This window comes from Lupinus angustifolius, chromosome LG08 (genome assembly GCF_001865875.1).
Source record: "Lupinus angustifolius cultivar Tanjil chromosome LG08, LupAngTanjil_v1.0, whole genome shotgun sequence".
In the NCBI taxonomy this organism is placed as follows: domain Eukaryota; kingdom Viridiplantae; phylum Streptophyta; class Magnoliopsida; order Fabales; family Fabaceae; genus Lupinus; species Lupinus angustifolius.
Window position 1 is genome coordinate 11,307,816 of NC_032016.1, and position 18,931 is coordinate 11,326,746.

The window sequence follows — 18,931 nt, forward strand, 5'->3', positions numbered from 1 at the left end:
TCAAATCCACCATATAATATAAAAAAAATTACTTTATATTCTTGTGATTTTTTTTTAAATAGATGTCAACTTCCAATTGGGTTGAGACAAAATGAGACATAAAAAATTGAGACAGGTAATCCCCATTCGTTTAAAAACCACTAACTCATTAACTTAAACCATGAGCAAGTTTCATTGGTCTTTTTAAAAACTTGGTACACTTAAAAAATATAAATAATTGGGATCAAGATCATCTTCATTTCCTTAAGTAAATGGAGAGATGCAGTTTAGTAATATATATATATATAGAGCGACTCACGTGAGAATAACGTGTTATTGTGTGAAATGAGAACATTTAATATGAACCACTTGATCTAATTTGAATAGATAAGCTTAAAAGATATATGTACATAACTATCATGTAAACAATAACTAATTTTTAATCCTAACCAAGATCTTTATATGGGTTGAAACAGGCACCGATATATCGTTTGAAAAGTTTTAACCTAAGCTACTTGGTTTTTCCTTCATATAAAGCACGTATGATGTGTCACTTTTTATGCAAAAGACCTCAAAAGGAATTGTCATACTCCTTATTTATGTGGACAATATTGTGGTCACTGAATCATATCAAGAGGCTACCTCTACAATCAAGAAACTTTTGCATTCAACTTTCCACATGAAAGATCTTGGTCAACTTACTTACTTACTTGTAACTTACATGGTCTTCTTTCAGAGCTTGATTTCTTACAAACAACACCAACTCCACTTCATGCTGACTACACAAGTGCCATACAAATTGCAGCAAATCATATATACCATGAAAAAACAAAGCATATAGACGTTGATTGTCGCTCAATTCGAAAAGCGTATGACCATAAAATTATCATTTTGCCTCATGTCTCTACCTCTGTTCAACTTGCTGACATTCTCACGAAAACTCTGACACATTAGCATCATAATTTCTTAATTAGCAAATTGCTGCTTGTTGACTTACCAGCATCAATTTGAGGGGATGTCAACAGATTTGAATTGGCAGATAATTTAGAATTGACATTTGTCCAATATTATTATATAGATTGTATTATCACTATTTAATTCATAATTCTCCTAGGGGAGAATACACAATTTCAACATAAGTTTCACAATTATAACACTACTTCATATTACAAACATAATTAAAAAACTAATTATATTGAAACCCAAAATCTGCAGTTTTTGTTTCCACCATATCCCAATATTATAAACCAAGCATTGAATAAAACCAGCACTGGGAGAAATCTTTATCTTCTTACTTTCCTGATCCACAGAAATAAGATACATTAAATTAGTATTAGTGTCTAACATCAATGACTTAAGAATCATTAGACATGCAAACTTTTCTAGTATCCACATTCATTGATTCTTTCTCTGGTAATCTAGTAAATCTACTTGTATCATATTCCTTATAAAGCATGCAAATTCTCCAATATCAAATACCAAATTTGAATCCACAAAAACAACACATTTTGAGTGTAATTAAAGAGCATCACCTTAAGGAAATGTACTTCTCAATCTCATTCTGCTTCTCCAAATCATAAACAAACCATTTTTCTTCAGCAGCAGTACCATCATCTTGTACTTTGATATCTGCATGTTTCTTTCTTTTAGAGAACTTGCTAGAGACCCAAATCATTATGAAATCATTCAAAGAAATTAAGCTTATTCATTTTGAGAATTACCTTGCAACAAAAGTGCACATTCGGCAGCATAACTTTCTAATTTCCAAAATTTCGGACCGCTATCATCCAAAAACACAGGATTGATTCTCATAGCTTCAGAACTGTGTTTCCCTATAGAATGAAAAGCCAAAATGATAACCATTACAACAGAATAGCCAAAACATTAAATTCTTAGAAGATAGAAAGTCACACACTTTCTGTTTTGGCCTCATTAAGTGGATTTTTTATTTACCAAACCAAGTCTCAAATCTCAATATGGAAAATGTAATGAACAATAAGGGCTAATGTGACAATCACATTTTTATAAGGAAATACAAGTCTGGTGAATTAAAATCATTACAAGAGTTAGTGAATGCTTATCTTGTGAGAAAACAAACAACATATAAAATTATAACAAGGATGAAGATAAATGTATCATGCAAATGTAAACTATTAGTCTAAGCTAAGACTATATGAGATACCAACAGATGTTGTCATATGTGCAAATATTAAACTTAGCTGAAGTAAATCAACTTTTGAGTAATTTTTCATTTTCTAGTCTTTTCATTTACATAACTTCGTTAGGCATATTCTTTAGGCATGAACTTGGTTGAAACCAGCATAAGTATTCGATATCAAAGCATACCTTTAGGGATTGTTTCCTTTGCTTCCAGAAACTCAGCATGTGCTTGAGCTTTTTCACTTTTTATCTGAGAAAGAAGAGCCTCATGCTCCGAACTTAACGCAATTAAGATATCAGTTTTGGACATCTCATCTTCAAGTTTCTGCTTGAGACATTTTTCCTGTTGAACATGTAAAAAATTATGAACACAGTGTAACAGAAATGATAACCCAAATAAGAAAGAACATACAATATTCCATTACCTTTTCCTTAGCAGCAGCAACCTTTGACTTTGCTTCTTTTATTGCTTCACAGTATACTAAATTTTGTTCATGAAGAAAACCCCTTAGTTTCCTGGACATATTGAACAAGTTTTCAACCACTTTAAACAAAATGGAGACTATTATTAAGAAGGCAAAGGAAGAAAGATTTAGATAAAAAGAAGAGAACAATAAAATTTATTTTCTAATTGAACTTAAGCCACTTACTCTGTACCCAGAGCTTCCTCGCAGAGGAAGTTCAGTAAAGTAAGTTTCTTGGATACATCTAAACTACAATATCCATCATTGCCTTCCTGGATCCAATCTAAGGGGAACGCTTTCAGTACCAGAGATCCAGAGATTAAATCACGGAGAGATTTCAGCCAGGAATTTTCGCCATTGGTGGTATCTAGGGATAGAGACCTGCACAAAAGTGATCCAGAGAGAACATTTTAATCCTAGTACACTAGAGAAAAACAAAACTAAAAACGCCAATGCTAAATGGGAGAAGACTCATACCTTATTCCTGAATCATTCATTATCATAGTCAACAATCTGACATGAAACTGGATTGCTAATGAGCTTTCTCCTTGGTGCAATATTTGCTTATGAACTATTTCTCGTAAAATAGCTCCAGCTTCTCCATCCTTGACTTCAAGAACCTAATGATACACAGGAGAAAATGTGAAAACAGTTGATAAGTCAAAATATAAATGATTGCAGGCGTGTAGCATTGTTAACTGTAAAACAAAACTTAATTTCTGCAATAGTAACACCACTATATCTAGACAATTTCATGTAAAACAAGGAAAGAGTATCCACTGATAACTCTGCAATTAAAATTCAATTAAGTGTGCCAATAGATACTGTGGAACATGATCAACTAAAATAAATCTGACATTTGACTTTTAAATTGCATGATCTTAATAACCAGTTTATAGTCCCAATTTTGCATCATTATTACAGTAATACAATAATTTCCTAATAATCTATATTCATTTGTTCAACTACCACAGGCAAGAGAAAACTGCAACTAGAAAATCCATAAATCAACCCCAAAACCACACTACTATTGCCATACAGCCAACAATGATAAATGGAGTCAACACAAAGGCATACCTTCCCAAACACTCTGCAAAACTCTAGAAACTGAAGAACACTTCCAACATCTTCAGGAGAAAACTCAATGTCCATTATATCGGTTAACAAGGTTCCAGTTGGAAAAGAAACTTTCTCAATTTTTTCTTTATCGGACAGAACTACTGCAAGCTCCTGCAGGAAGGAACAAATATGAACATAGAAAATTCTAAAACATCAATACACACCAATAAGTAAAATATATCAAACCATATCTAATTCAGCTGGCCCTAAAAGTGAAACAGCATTGCTCAAAGTACCCTTATCACAACAACTATTTTACCAAGCATTTCCTCCTGTCATCATTATGAATTCCATACACAAAATGAAGGTTCATTAACATCTGTTAGGATTTTTCATTTGGGCTTAGGTTTAGTTTTATTTGACATTGTTAGTTGGTTCAAGTTTATCTTTATCCGTTAGTCAGTAGTCTATCTCTGTCTCAAGTCTATCCTTACCTGTGTTGGTTAACATTATATTTTTATCTTCAGACTATCTTTATCTTATTGGGCAGGTGTTAGATTATTATAAATAGGAGCATTTCATTAGGTTTTCATATTATGTTTTTGAAGTATTGAGTTAAAAGGTTTCCCTTGGGAGAAGCCTTCTTGGATTAACTTCAGTTTAAATCATGTAAGATAGAAAATGAAGGAGAGAAGAATGAAAACGGAAAGAAAGAGAATGGGAAAAGCGAAAGAGAGAGAAATGTAACTGAATGTTACTGTTACTCGTTTTTTCTATTTTCTATTCTTGTTTGCTGTTAAGATATTTTAAATCCTAACACCATCACATATAAGCAATAAGCTTCATTAACCATCGCATAAATTAAGTAAACTTCATTTCCCAACGGCACAATAGATATAAGAATGGGAACATGAAAAAATAGCACACCTTTTCTGAAGTAGCTTCATCCATTGGCAAATCAGCGACATTATTGATATTATCAAGCATGTCTTCCACACTATTAGAACCTAATGCCATGTCTTCCACACTATTAGAACCTAATGCCATGTCTTCCACACTATTAGAACCTAATGCCATGTCTTCCACACTATTAGAACCTAATGCCATGTCTTCCACACTCTTAGAATCTACTGCCATGTCTTCCACACTATTAGAACCTAATGCCTTGCCTTTCTTCGCCATTCTACCAATAGGTTTAAGGCCTTGTTTTCCCCTGCATGATCACACTTCTTTCAGACACGTAAGCGGTGCAAATAAAAACCATGATACCAAATCACATCATAAGAAACTTACATGCAACAACTGCAATTGCATTTGCCTCTGCACTTTGGACAGATCCATCTACTCAACGGCTCCACCGTTTGTGCTTCCCCCTCATATCTAATTCAATGCAAGAAAATATTCAGCACAAAAAACACACCATATACATATTATTTCTTTACACTTGTACTCTTCACAAACTACAATAATTTTTAAAATGGAAAACAAAAACCAATACTTATATTACAGAGAAACCTAACCTGTTAAGGATGCATCTCTGGCAAAAGTTCAGGGGACAAGCCTTCCCATTCTCTTTCAGGTTCTTACAAGAAGCTGCCAAACATATAATTTTATGCCGGCACTTCAACATGGAAGACCAAGCAAACAAAGAGGTATCAACAAAATGAGCTTGAAAAGTGAAGGGGAAAAAACACAAATTGCACAAATGAAAAACAACAAACACACAAGTTGCATCAACAAAAAACAAACTAGTAAGTAAAACCAAATCAACAAGTATCACACACAGACAGATTGCACGAACAAACTAGCATGTTAAACCAAATGAACAAAGTTCAAATCCAGTAAATTTCCATTTTTAACATCACTGCCACATTCCCCGAGATACCACATTCCGATGTTCCATTTCAGCTAAAAACAGAGAAAAATTAAAATCAGTATTCAAGAAAAATTCAAAAACCAATATACCTGGTGGCATGTTTTACCCACTGCAGAATCATTGAATATCATGTTGTTGGTGGACAATGAAGAAGCAGCCATAAAATATCCTATGCAACAGAAAAACATAAACAGCAGAGATAAGACAAGAGACAAGTTTGGTTTAGAATTGAACTTTTGTGACTACAAACAGTGAGAAAGTGAACACTAAAACAGTGAAATATGGAGCTGTTTATGGCAACTTATTGTTCCCTCTTTCAATGGTGAGGTGGAGCCGTGGAGGGAACTAGGAGGAGTTTGGAAAATATTTTAGATTTGGAATACTTTGGGGGGTACATCACTATAGTTTTTTTGTGAAAATGGTACAAAATGAACAACTGGAATAGTTCATTGTGAATAAAAAAATTTCCAGAAAGTTTTTAGTGATGAATAAACTCTTTACCATTTCAAGAATAAATGTCTTCAAAGTTATTCAATTGGTTGCACATTTATTATTAAAAGAATACATTAAGAATATACTTTTTTATTACATTAGAATATATTAGATTATAATCTAAAATAAGTTTGCATTATGAGTGACTCAAATTTTAAAATTTAATTGTCAACAAAAATAAATTTAAATTTATTTCACTATATGGGTCTTTTCCAAAATAAATTTGTTTCTCTATACTTGATGTATTTATATACTTTCCTATGAATTGTGATTTAAAAAAATTATATACCTAAATTGAATAACCATTTTCTATTCTTTTGCTATAAAAGTATATTTTTTCCCCTGAAGTGTTTTCAACTCTTTGTAACTTTTCCATTTGTTAATTAATATTTTATATTACGCATTTAAATTTTCATTAATTTAAAGTTATTTTACTTTCCATTTAATAAAATGGTAACCCAACGCATGAGACTTCACCTAATAGAGTCTGGGAAGAATAAATAGATATATACAACCTTACCCCCACAAACAGAGATGTCATTTCCAAGATTTTGACCTACTTTTCTATTTTCTATTAGTTTTTGTCCTTTTCCACAATGTCAGTTAGGGATGACAACGGGGTGGGGTAGGCATGTGGAGTACACTCCAGCTCCATGCTCCCAAGTTTTACACTTATCCTTGTCTTTACCCCGATCCACGTCATAGGGATCATTTCCCCCATACTTGTTCCTCATGTCCAATGGATCCATCTAGAGACCCCGAAAATTCATAAAAAAGAAGCAAATTTTAGATGAAAAAATCCATAAGTTATACGATATTACCTGAATGTATGTAGCAAGCCTTTAAATTTTCATTAATTTAAAGTTATTTTACTTTCCATTTAATAAAATGGTGGCCCAATACATGAGACTTCACCTAATAGAGTCTGGGAAGGGTAGATAGATGTATACAACCTTACCCCCACAGACAGAGATGTCATTTCCAAGATTTTGAACTCTTTTTCTATTTTCTATTAGTTTTTGTCCTTTTCCACAATGTCAGTTAGGGATGACAACAGGGTGGGGCAGGCATGTGGAGTACACTCCAGCTCCATGCTCCCAAGTTTTACCCTTATCCTTGTCTCTACCCCGATCCACGTCAAAGGGACCATTTCCCCCATACTTGTTCCTCATGTCCAATGGATCCATCTAAAGACCCCGAAAATTAATAAAAAAGAAGCAAATTTTAGATGAAAAAGTCCGTAAGTTATACAATATTACCTGAATCTATGTAGCAAACCTTTAAATTTTAATTAATTTAAAGTTATTTTACTTTCCATTTAATAAAATGGTGGTCCAATACATGAGACTTCACCTAATAGAGTCTGGGAAGGGTAGATAGATGAATACAACCTTACCCCCACAAACAGAGATGTCATTTCCAAGATTTTGACCTCTTTTTCTAATTTTTATTAGTTTTTGTCCTTTTCTACAATGTCAGTTAGGGATGACAACAGGGTGGGGCAAGCATGTGGAGTACACTCCAGCTCCATGCTCCCAAGTTTTACTCTTATCCTTGTCTCTACCCCCGATCCACATCATAGGGACCATTTTCCCCATACTTGTTCCTCATGTCCAATGGATCCATCTAGAGACCCCGAAAATTCATAAAAAAGAAGCAAATTTTAGATGAAAAGTCCATAAATTATACGGTATTACCTGAATGTATGTAGCAAGCCTTTCAAATCTATAAGGAGCCTCGATCTTGATCTACCACTCAGAAGTAGTGAAGGATTTGAATGATTAAGCTAACTCTAGCATCGAGCCGCTCAAGCGTGATGTTAGAAAGAGATAGCCAAAGAGAATGGAGTGAGATCTGAAAATCTAGAATTGATAAGACGAGAGTTGTTAGCATAAGAGAGAGAAGAGAGGAAAATATGAAAAGTGTATATATATGTGTTGTATCTTTACAAAGGGATAACAAGCATATATATATATATGCAAAAGGGAAAAGACAAAACTAGCCCTAACAAATAAGACTAAAATGCATATAAATTATATTGCAACATCCCCGAAATTTGAGTGCATAAAAAAAACAACTTGAGTTTGGAAACTGAAGTTCAAAAAACGACTAGGATGACGAGCTTTCATGATCAAGTAAGTCATCTAGTCAAGTGCGCAAATAGAGATAAGATGACGAGTTCCTCGAACAACTTGTTGACAAGTGATGTGGCAATCAATCTCAATATGCTTGGTGCGCTTATGAAAACTTCATTGTAAACAATTTGAAATACACTACCATTGTCATAATAAAGATCAATAAGGATTGTTGAGAAAAATCGAGATCGCCAAGAAACTAGTCAATCGAGATGACCTCAGAGGTAGTATCAACCATGGATCAATATTTTGCCTCAATGCTAGAAAACAAGTTGTTGTATCTTACTACGCCAAGAAATTAGTGAGTTTTCAAGGAGAGAGGAAATAGGGAAGATACAAAAACTATTAATAGGGTGGCGACTAGTGGAACCGCCACCCTAATCGGCATTAAAGTAAACACGAAGAAACAAAGGATAGTTAGTTGAGAAATGAAGACTATGAAAAAGATTACCCTTGATATATATCAAATGCGAAGAACAAGAACATAATGTGTGGTCTGAGGTGAAGATGTGAGTTGACAGACTAGGGGCATATCAAAACTGTCAATAAAGCGTCGAGTCATCAAGAAGAGCCTCATATAGTGGAGTGAAGCAAACATTGGTCTCGATAGGTGAGGAATCACTATTACAATCTGTGAATCCTGCTTAGGAAATGAGATCAGAGGCATATTTAGCATGTGAGAGGAACAACCCATTATCAGTGGAAAGGATTAAGCTCATGGATACCATCATAATCATCCCCTGTAATAACAATGTCCTTAACATATAAAAGAAGCATAATAGTACCATGACTTGTCTTGCGATGGAAGAGTGCATGATCATAAGGACTAGAAGAGAACACAAGTCGAGCAATGGCATCAAGAAACTTGGCAAGCCAAGAATAAGAAGCATGTTTAAGACCATAAGGAGCCTTGAGGAGATTGCATACTTTGTGGGGAGGTCAAGTATAACTAAGAAGAGATCGCATGTAGGCTTTTGAAATTAAATCATCGTTTACAAATGCATTCTTGACATCCATCTTATTTATAGACCATTTTTGTGTAGCAGGAATTGCAAGAAGAGTACAATGAAAAGTGACACGAGCGATAGGAACAAAAGTCTCCTCATAATGAATGCCATATTCAAGTGTAAAGCCTTTTGCAACCAAATGCACCTTGTAGCCCTAAACAGAACCACCACAATGAGTTTTAAGTTTTAACTTTCAAACCTATTAGGTTATTGCCATAAGGATGATCAACCAGTTACCATGTGTTGGTGATCTCCAAACCCTATAGTTCGACTTGCATAGCCTGCTGTCAGTTAGGATCTATGGAAGCCTCTAGATAGGTTTGAGATTCATGGTGAGAAGGTAAGTTGCAATTTGTGAAACCTGTTGAAAATGGAGACCATAAGATTGGGAAAGTTACCAGTGAGGAAGTTCAAACTGAATTGAATATATAGCCAAATGCAATAGTGTGCATTGTTCTTGGGGAATACCCATCTATGCAAGGCTTTCCAAAGAGATGAAGTAAAATGGAAATTGAAAAAATTCTACAAATGACTGAATGAGCAATGACATGTTTACCATGAAATTTGCAAGCCTTGTAGCTAAAATGAAGCAATGGAAATGGGAATTTATCACTTTGATACAAAGCCTTTATAATTGTGAGACCCTGGTCAATACATGAGAAAAAAAGGCAATTGAAGTGCCAATATGGGCAGGATTTCCTAATCTTAGCTGGTCTGGTTGGGATACCAACACTAGCAGATCAATTAAAAGTAAGCAAAGAAAAACCAGTTTTGCTCGAGTTCTCATTGCAATGCAAATAATGGACTAACTCCAGAGACTAACATTGTTTGAAAATGAGGAAGGTGCTCTAAAAGGATAAAGTATGGTTTATGAATTGCTCCCTGCTATATGTTCAGGATGAGGATGACACAGGCACGACTTAAACTTATGCAAGAATGGAAAGCAAATTGGCAGACTCCATTAGGCCTTACGAATGAAGGGGGACTGACTTGTGCAAACACAAATAAACTTTTTTTCAGGTTAAGACTTCACCAGATTAAGTTCAGATAGATTAGAGTATACCAAGATCTATTTAACAAAGATCTGTCTGATTCAACATAAATTGATTCTACTTAGCATGTTTTAACTTAAGAGTCTTAAGATAAGTCTACTTAGGAACTGTGGAGCATGGAACCAAGCAGCTGTGGGGAAGTACGTATGGTATTTGGGAACCAAAACAGATTCACACGGATGGCATTCAAACAGAGGCTATTAACTAAGGATAGAATGGAGAGCTTCAATAGCTAAAAAGTTCACTAACCTGTCCATTATGTGATATGTAGTTTGATACTGAGAAGTGAGAATGAAAGCTGCCATCATGCTTTCTTCAATTGCGATCCAGCACCTTGATTGGCATGTTAATGCAGTGGATAGGATGCAAAACAATTTCCATCCAGATCAGACAGATGGATTAACTTTGCTATACAAGAGTTCAGATACAGTAAAGTCAAAAGGCAAACACTATATGCATGCATAGTGACAATCATGTACTACACCTGAATTGGAAGAAATCTCAGAATTTTCAGAGGCACATCAAGAAGTCCAGCAATCATTTTTGAAGAAGCAAAGCAGAACCTTCTAATGAAAAGATTAAATGGTGTTATCCTAAAAAAACTAAGCAATAGTCCACGGGTATTTTTTTTTTACAAAGTATTAGACTGCTAGCAATGCTCATGATGTGTTAGTTCTTTCCAACCTGAATGTTCTTAAGCTTTATGTAAAGAGAACCCTTCCTAGAAGGGGCTCTAACTTAAAAATTTTGATTGAGTGTTCAATTCACACGTTAAAGTAATTTTCAAAACCATCCAGATTAAGATATGCTAGCAATGATGGGGTATCAATAATTAGAGAAAAAATTGCATCTAATGCCAATTTATGAGAACACTGTTTATTTATTCTTTCTTTAATAATAAAACACCATGGAAATAGTACAACAACAAAATTAAATTAATTATTTTGGAAATCATGGAGGGATTCTATCCCAAATGCTTAAAAGTGACTGTTTCCTAGAATGAACTAAATTCACTGTATAGATTTGGGTTATATGTGTTTCTGGTGTTTCTGTAAAAAAAATGAACCAACCTAACAGGCACAATTAATAAACGAGTTGAATCTCGGTTAAAACCTCCCTAACCTAAACATGATCCATAATTTATCCATCTACATAATTGCATATAAATAGGATGGGCTATATATGTTAAACAATTTACCCTATTCATGAACCATGACCCTTTTAGAATTTACACGAAAAATACCTTTGACCTAAGAAATTCCAAAATTGGTACGCTAAACCCTTGATATAGATAAACAAAACATGCACATTGCATTATCTCCTTCCTTAAGTTACTATTGTCTAGATTGCTCTTAGAAATGGATTACTTAAATTACTATTTCTAGATTGCTCTTAGAAATGGATTAAAAAGGCAGTGTTAAGCATCTTGCTTTTAATTTGCTTAATTTCACGAGCTTACTTGTTTAAGAATCAGGGTAGCGCATTACTCCTGCAAGCTTTGAGCTTCCGAATATGTGAGGCACGAGACTGGCTTGAGCTCTGCATACTGCAAAATACATGGTCCAATGGCAAATACATGATAAAAACAAATAGAAACTCTGCTTACTCACACCAGCATCCATGAAAACACCAATGCAAATAACCACGAAGGAATGACACGAACAATAGGACGGGGAAACTCCCAACACAATTGAAGATTCTTTTACACGACATTGTTAAACTTTCTTCATCTTGAGTGCCATGCCAATAATTTGAAGGAAGCAAAATGTTAAAATTATATCTAAACACTTAATCACAACAGTAAGGTTGTTGCATAGTAACCATGAGGTCACAAGTTCAGATTCTATAAAGAGACTTTCGGCTTGCAGGATAAGGCTGTATACATCTACTCTCCCCCGACCCCACTAAGTCGGAGCCTCGTGCATTGAGCCGCCCATTTTTTTACTCCGATCCAAGGAGAAATGGACAGCATTAAAGTATTCCCCAAAGATAGTATCTGTATATTTGAAACAAGAAGATCAACATAAGAAACATTATCACAATGCCTACTCCCCCAACTGAACCCTGATTATAAGATGAAATCCCTAAAGAAATTAACAAATCGTTAATAACAATAGTAATAAATATGATACTCAATCACATCAAATAAGAGCTGCAAAGATTAAAATGAATATAAAAAATTGTGCAGAGAAACGAAAACAATAAACTAAATATAAGCGATGCCGGAATGGAGCTAAACGAAAAAGGATTCTGGTGGAGTTGAACCCGGAAGAAACAGAAACCGGTGACCGGAAATCACGGAACTAATCTCTTTCGGCGAATGTGACTATTACTCTCAACAAGTGTCAACTCCCACTAAACCAATGCTTTATTCCTCTTCATTTGAAATTTTTCACTACTATTTTATAATTATGTTAATTTTGTTTTTTCATATCCAATGTTAGTGGGTTTGTGTTTTTTAATATTAAAAACATATTTTAATATTAAAAACATTTCGTGTACTTTATTGATAATGAAATATAAACTAGGTTGAACTATGATTTTATTTTTAATTATTTACTAGAATTTCTGCTTAAAGATAATCTTTGCAAGATTGATTTTTGAAAACAAACAAAAAATTGAAAGAACATTTCAAAATTATTTGTATTTCATGATTCATTTTTCTCTCTTTCTCTTTTGTTATTTTTTAACAAAAAAAACAAATCGTACAAAACAATATAAAAACATTATTTTTAAAGTTGAATCGAAAACGAAAACTAAGCTAAACATTCTTTGGGACACATGAAATAGCAACATTATTCTTTGTTATTTTCAATTAAAAAATAATTTAATAGCAACAAATGAAACATGAAATAGACATAAAGATTATAAATTCTCTAAAAAAAATAGTAACAATTAAATTGATTAATCTCTTTTGAGATATTTGAGTTCAGATTCTCTTTTGTATCTGCAGTATTCTATCCCATATGATGCAAAAATATTGTTACAAACTGTAAAAGAAAAAGAAGAAAAAAACTAAAATTTGATTACATTGAAAACCTAAGAATTGTAGATCTTAGTTCTAATATCCCAAAATTTGAAGCCAAACTTTATATAGACCCAGCAATGGCAGAATCCTTCATTATCTTAGCTTCTTCCTGCTCCAAAAAAGTAAAATACATTATTAGTGTCTAGAGATTTATCAACATATTATTTAGTATACTTCTTTTCCATTATATATATTATGGACCGGCACTCCGTGCTGATCGACCCGCATTATTATTTTTTCTGATATAGTTTAAGAAAAACAATTTAAATATAAGAAATGCAATTTAAATATTGAATGATGCGGTGATTCTGTATAAATATTTATATTATCAATGCATAGATATTACACTATATATACATATATAAGGTAGCAATACTAACCATAAAAGGCTCACTACACATTTGTGGCACATTGCTTTCATTATAATGTATGTAAGGAACCTTTTGGACTTTGAGTGCTTTAGTCCTGCAACCATTTCAAAGTGTATGTAAAAAGATATGGAATTGATTAGTTTTGTTCATGATTGCAGAGTAACTGCATGCATGGTCATGGCCAAGTTACGATTCGCGAATGAACCCTTGACCTTTTGATCTTTTTCGGGATCTGGTGGAACCTTACACTACTAGACTAATATCTTGTTGATAATTCAGGTTATTACATACATTTCAAATATGTTCTGCATGTAAAGGGTGATCATTATATCATTAGTAGATTTCGGTAAATATATTTCCTTCCGATGTGTCGGGTATACTGCAACATTCTCCTATGTTCTTGAGCTTATTATGCAAACTCTCAGATCAAATAACAGATTTGAAACCAGAAGAATATCTCACTTTGACTATAAAAAAAATGAGCTAACCTTGAGGAGATGTACTTATCGATCTCGTCCTTCATCTCCGAATCATAAACGAACCACTTTTCTTCAGTAGCAGTACCATCCACATCATGTACTTTGATATCTGTATATAGTTTTCAATTAGAAAAACTTGCTAGAGCCCAAATCAGAATGATTACATTCACAAAAATGAAGCTGATTCATTTTGAGAATTACCTTGCAACAAAACAGCATATTTGGCAGTATAACATTTTAGTTTCCAAAATGTTTGGCCATTATAATCCAAAAACACGGGATCGATTCTCATGGTGTCGGAGATTTGTTTGCCTACAAAATTAAAAGCAAAAATGGCAGCAATGAAGAACAATATACTATGCAAATACAATTTAGTCTAAGCTATGAGTATTTAAGATACCAACAAATGTTGTCATAAGTGCAGATATTAACATTGAAAATCTTTAGACATAAACTTGGTTAAAACATAAGAAAAAATCTCAAATATTATAGCATACTTTTAGGAACGGTGCCCTTTGTCAGCAGCAACTCGGCTTGAGCTTCAGCTATTTCACTTTTTATCTGAGAAAGACGGGCCTCATGCTCTGAAATTGACACATTCGAAAGAAGAGCTTGGGCTATCTCATCTTGAAGCTTCTGCTTGAGACATTTTACCTATTGATAACATTTATAAAAATTACAAACATAATGTAATAAAAGCATTAACCAAGATACGAAGAACACGCCAGATTCGTTCCCGTTACCTTTTCCTTAGCTGAAGCAACCTTAGATTTTGCCTCTTTAGTTTCTTCGGAAAATACTAAATTTTGTTCATCCATATAATTCCTTAGTGTCCTGGACATATTGAACAAATGTTAAAGCAAAGTTCTCTGAACATTTATTTTCTAATTGAACTTAAGTTACTTACTCTGTTCCCAAAGCTTCATCACAAAGAAAATTCAGTAGCATGAGTTTCTTGGATAAATCTAAATTATGGTATCCATTAATGCCTTCATTGATCCAGTCTAATGGAAACTCTTTTAGTACAAGAGATTCATCGGATATTAGATCCTCCAGAGCTTTCAGCCATGAATTTTTACCATTGTTGGTAGTTAATGATGGAGAGCTGCAAAAAAAATGCGATCCGGAAGAAAATCTTGATTCAATCATATTAGACGAAAAAGTTACAAAACATCAATGTGAAATGGGTAGGCTTATACCTTATTCCTGAATCGGTAAGTATCACAGTCAACAGTTTAATATGAAACTGGATTGCCAAGGTGTTTTCTGCTCGACGCATACTTTTCTTGCGAACCATTTCTCGTAATACAGCTTCAGCTTCTCCTTTCTTCACGTCAAGAGCCTGATGATGATGCATACGAGAAGAAATGTGAGTGCAGTTTATAAAACAATTATAAGCAAGTGCAAGGGTTCGGCGCCACTTAGTGTAAAAGCAAGAATTAATTTTGACAATAGTAACAACACTATATCTAGACAATTTCATGTAATACAAGGAATCAGTATCCAATGAAGATTCTCCAATTAAAGGTCAAATTTTATGCTCAATAGATACTTTCAGCTTTGTAGAAGATTAACAAACAGTAGAATAAATTTGCTTAATAAATATCGCGCTTACAAATTTCCTAATATTCTATATTCAATAACTAAACCATTACAGGCAATAGTAGATTGCAATTAATCAAACATGATGTAATAGAAAATGTATTAATTCAACACGAAAACCACAGTGCCATATAGACAACAATTGTTAAGGGAGTCGAAACAATGGCATACCTTTCCGAACACTTTGCAAAACTCTAAAAGCTGCAGAGCACTTCCAATATCTTCGGGATCAAACTCGATGCCCATTATATCTTCTAACGTGGTTCCAGGTGGCAAAGGAACCTCCTCGATTTTTTCTTTCTCAGCAATCACAGCAAAATAATTTGCTACCAGCTTCTTGGGATCATCGTTCTCCCCAACAATGTCACTGTCCCTAGCTTCTTTCATTTCCATTTCATGCACTTCATGCAAAAGTTCAGTACCACCATTTGCAATTTGCTTTGATTCTTCCTCTGGAACTTTGTTGCAAATCTTAGATTTTTTCTTGCTCCTGCTTTCGCAAGCACCATCGACACCATTTACGTTAGATATTTCCACTAACCCTTCCCTCTTCGTTTTCTTAGATATCTCGGGCGATTTCTTCTGGTTTTTCAGAGTGTCAACTTTGAAGCTGCTATTTCCATCTAATGAATTTTCCTTCTCAGCTTCCACAGATAGAACACTTTCAAGCCCCTGCAGGAAGCAACAATATAAGAACAACAAAAATCTAAAAAAAATATGCACCAATCAGTAAAACCTATGTGCCAATAACTATGCACCAATCAGTAAAACCTATGTGCCAATAACTACGCACCAAAAAATTTCGAACCGTATCTGATGCACATTGCCTTAAAAGTGAAGCATCATTGCTACATACGCTATCAGTGATGTTTCACTTTTAAGGCCACTTATCAACATTATGAATTGAATAGACAAAGACAAACTTCATTAACTAACACATAAATAGTAAACTTCATTTATCAATGATAAGATAAACTACGAGAATGGAAACAATTACCAAAGTAACTTCGTCCATAGGCGAAACAGAAAAATTGCTGGCATTGTGAAGCAATTCATCCACACTCTTATAACCGGACGCCTTGGCTGTCTTCACTAGTTGACCAGTAGGAACAAGACCTTGTTTTTTCCTACATTATATCACTCTTCTTTCAGACAATGCAAATTAGAAACAGCAATACCAAATCGAAACAAAAAAAAAAACTTGCCTACAACAGCTGCAATTGCATTTGCCTCTGCACTTAGGACACTTCCAATCACTCAACAAATCCACCTGTTCTGCTTCCTCCCCATATCTTATTCAACACACAAAAATAAAACTTCAGCATAAAATCACATAACTATAGAGTGTTATATATACATATATATATGTGTGCTACTCACGTGACAATAATGCGCTATTGTGATAAATGAAAACACTTAATATGAATCACTGTATCTTGATTGAACGGTTCAGATTAAAAGGTATATGCACAAAATTATCTTAATTGAACGGTTAATGCTAAACATCCGTGATTGGTTGTAAGGCCTGAATTTATTGTTCTCACAATTTTTATATAATATATATATATATATATATATATAAACTATAAAGCTTTATATGCAATAATCATTCATCATTCATTTGTATTACTTATATTTAAGAGTCAGTAACAATTAAGTATGAATGTTGTATGATGCACTGCCAATGTAAAAAAACTCTTCCATTGTCGGTGCTTATAATTTATTTTTTCTAAATTATAATGCTTTTGAAAACTAAATGAGATAAAAAACAAAAACAAATATTCATATAGCTGAACCTAACCTGTTAAAGAGGCATTTCTGGCAAAACTTGATGGGGCAAGGCTTTCCCTTTCTCTCATTCTTACATGAAGCTGCAAAATCTGTGGTTTTTTGCCGGCACTTCAATGTGGAAAATCAACCAAACAAAGATGTATATCAATAAATAAACTCAAAAGTGGGAAAACAGATAAATTTCTTGCACTAATAAAAAAACAAATACCGAAGTAATTTCAAACAAACATCATAAAGAACATGTAAGTAATAAAACCAAACAAACAAAAAACATAAACATCATGAACCCATGTTCCTAATATCTAAAAATACAATTTTTCACATCATTTCCACGTTATCTCACATACCCACATTTGTATTTCTTTCTTTCAGATTAAAAATCAAAATGGGTATTCATAAAAATTAGTACCTGATGACAAGTTTTACCATTTGCTGAATCATAGATTCTGTTTCCAATAATTCGAATTCCAGGGTTAGTGGTTCGCTTTGATTTCTGCACAGTGGCTTGATCCTCGAATCCCATGATATAGATTGAAGATTTTAGAAAGAACACAAATTCAAAACAATAAATGTGTTATATAATATAGTTTTGAAATTGAACTTTCAGTAACTATTTAGAATTAGAGAGTAGAACTTATAATTATAATGAGTGAAATTTTGAGATTCGTTTTGAAACTTTAATTTTTCCCTCTTGAATGGTGAGGTGGCGGGAATTGAGTGGAGTTTGAAGAAAAATTTAAGATTTTGTGACCAAATTTGGAATATTTTGGAGGGTTTATTTGTGAAAACGGGTAAGGAAATCAACAGCTGTAACCTATGAATGTAGAGATGGCAATTAATCAAAACCAACTCATATACTTTGGGAAAATCGATTTGTTATTTAGCTCGATAAATGATTAATAAATTATGAAATAGTTTTTATATTAAAGTTCTTACTTTTTAAATTTGTTACCTAAGTTTTTTTAGGAAAGGTATGAATATTGAAGATTTAAATAAATATATGAGTGTTTTTATTATGTAAGGTGTGTGATTATATTATATATTAAAAATATAAAAGTTTTATATATTAATATTATTATTAAATTATTCATCAATCATATTTAATCACCATTGACTCTTCAAAAAATAATATAAATGAATAGTATATAATTTATTGGTTGTATAAAATTTGTCCAATAATAGTGCCTACATAGAGTGTTATATGATTGTTAGTATAAAAATTTAGTATTCATAAAGCTAATATGATAACATATGTCTTTAAAAAAAATTAGTTTTTATATGTCGTTTGGGATCTTTTATTGTCCAAAACAAAACTAAATTAGAAATAAATTTAAATGTATAACAAAAGAAATTTAAATTACCTTAACAAGAAAAACACATTTAGATTTTTCTTATATACTTTCACTGTGTGAGAAAATAATCTTTGGGGGATACAT

The 18,931-nt window shown here is 33.2% G+C and overlaps 1 protein-coding gene across 5 annotated transcripts; it reads right to left on the minus strand.

The window, feature by feature from the left end:
• LOC109354749 lies at positions 1,082 to 18,274 on the minus strand. 5 transcript variants are annotated; one of them, XM_019597455.1, is made up of 13 exons: positions 17,905 to 18,088; positions 17,506 to 17,603; positions 4,956 to 5,042; positions 4,820 to 4,875; positions 4,590 to 4,759; positions 3,681 to 3,833; positions 3,081 to 3,223; positions 2,790 to 2,984; positions 2,565 to 2,655; positions 2,326 to 2,482; positions 1,701 to 1,811; positions 1,512 to 1,608; positions 1,104 to 1,278 (listed from the first exon to the last, which is right to left on the minus strand). In XM_019597455.1, exons 1-13 carry the CDS (start codon positions 18,016 to 18,018, stop codon positions 1,263 to 1,265), a joined length of 1,488 nt encoding a protein of 495 aa, XP_019453000.1. In that variant the 5' UTR covers positions 18,019 to 18,088; the 3' UTR covers positions 1,104 to 1,262. The 5 variants fall into 5 exon arrangements, with proteins under 5 accessions (XP_019452999.1, XP_019453000.1, XP_019452996.1 ...); XM_019597451.1 differs by lacking the exons at positions 1,104 to 1,278; positions 1,512 to 1,608; positions 1,701 to 1,811; ... (6 more) ...; positions 4,820 to 4,875; positions 4,956 to 5,042 and adding exons at positions 13,162 to 13,361; positions 13,633 to 13,717; positions 14,112 to 14,211; ... (6 more) ...; positions 16,702 to 16,831; positions 16,910 to 16,996 and having other exon boundaries at positions 17,905 to 18,274; XM_019597452.1 differs by lacking the exons at positions 1,104 to 1,278; positions 1,512 to 1,608; positions 1,701 to 1,811; ... (6 more) ...; positions 4,820 to 4,875; positions 4,956 to 5,042 and adding exons at positions 13,162 to 13,357; positions 13,632 to 13,717; positions 14,112 to 14,211; ... (6 more) ...; positions 16,702 to 16,831; positions 16,910 to 16,996 and having other exon boundaries at positions 17,905 to 18,274.

Excerpts from the sequence above, each read along its gene's own strand:
- LOC109354749 (XM_019597451.1), bottom strand. The coding sequence starts at position 18,018 with ATGGGATTCGAGGATCAAGCCACTGTGCAGAAATCAAAGCGAACCACT. Across the intron at positions 16,377-16,701 it reads CTATGGACGAAGTTACTTTG|GGGCTTGAAAGTGTTCTATC; the intron begins GTAATTGTTTCC and ends TGCTTCCTGCAG. Across the intron at positions 13,362-13,632 it reads TGTGTAGTGAGCCTTTTATG|GAAGAAGCTAAGATAATGAA; the intron begins GTTAGTATTGCT and ends TTTTTGGAGCAG.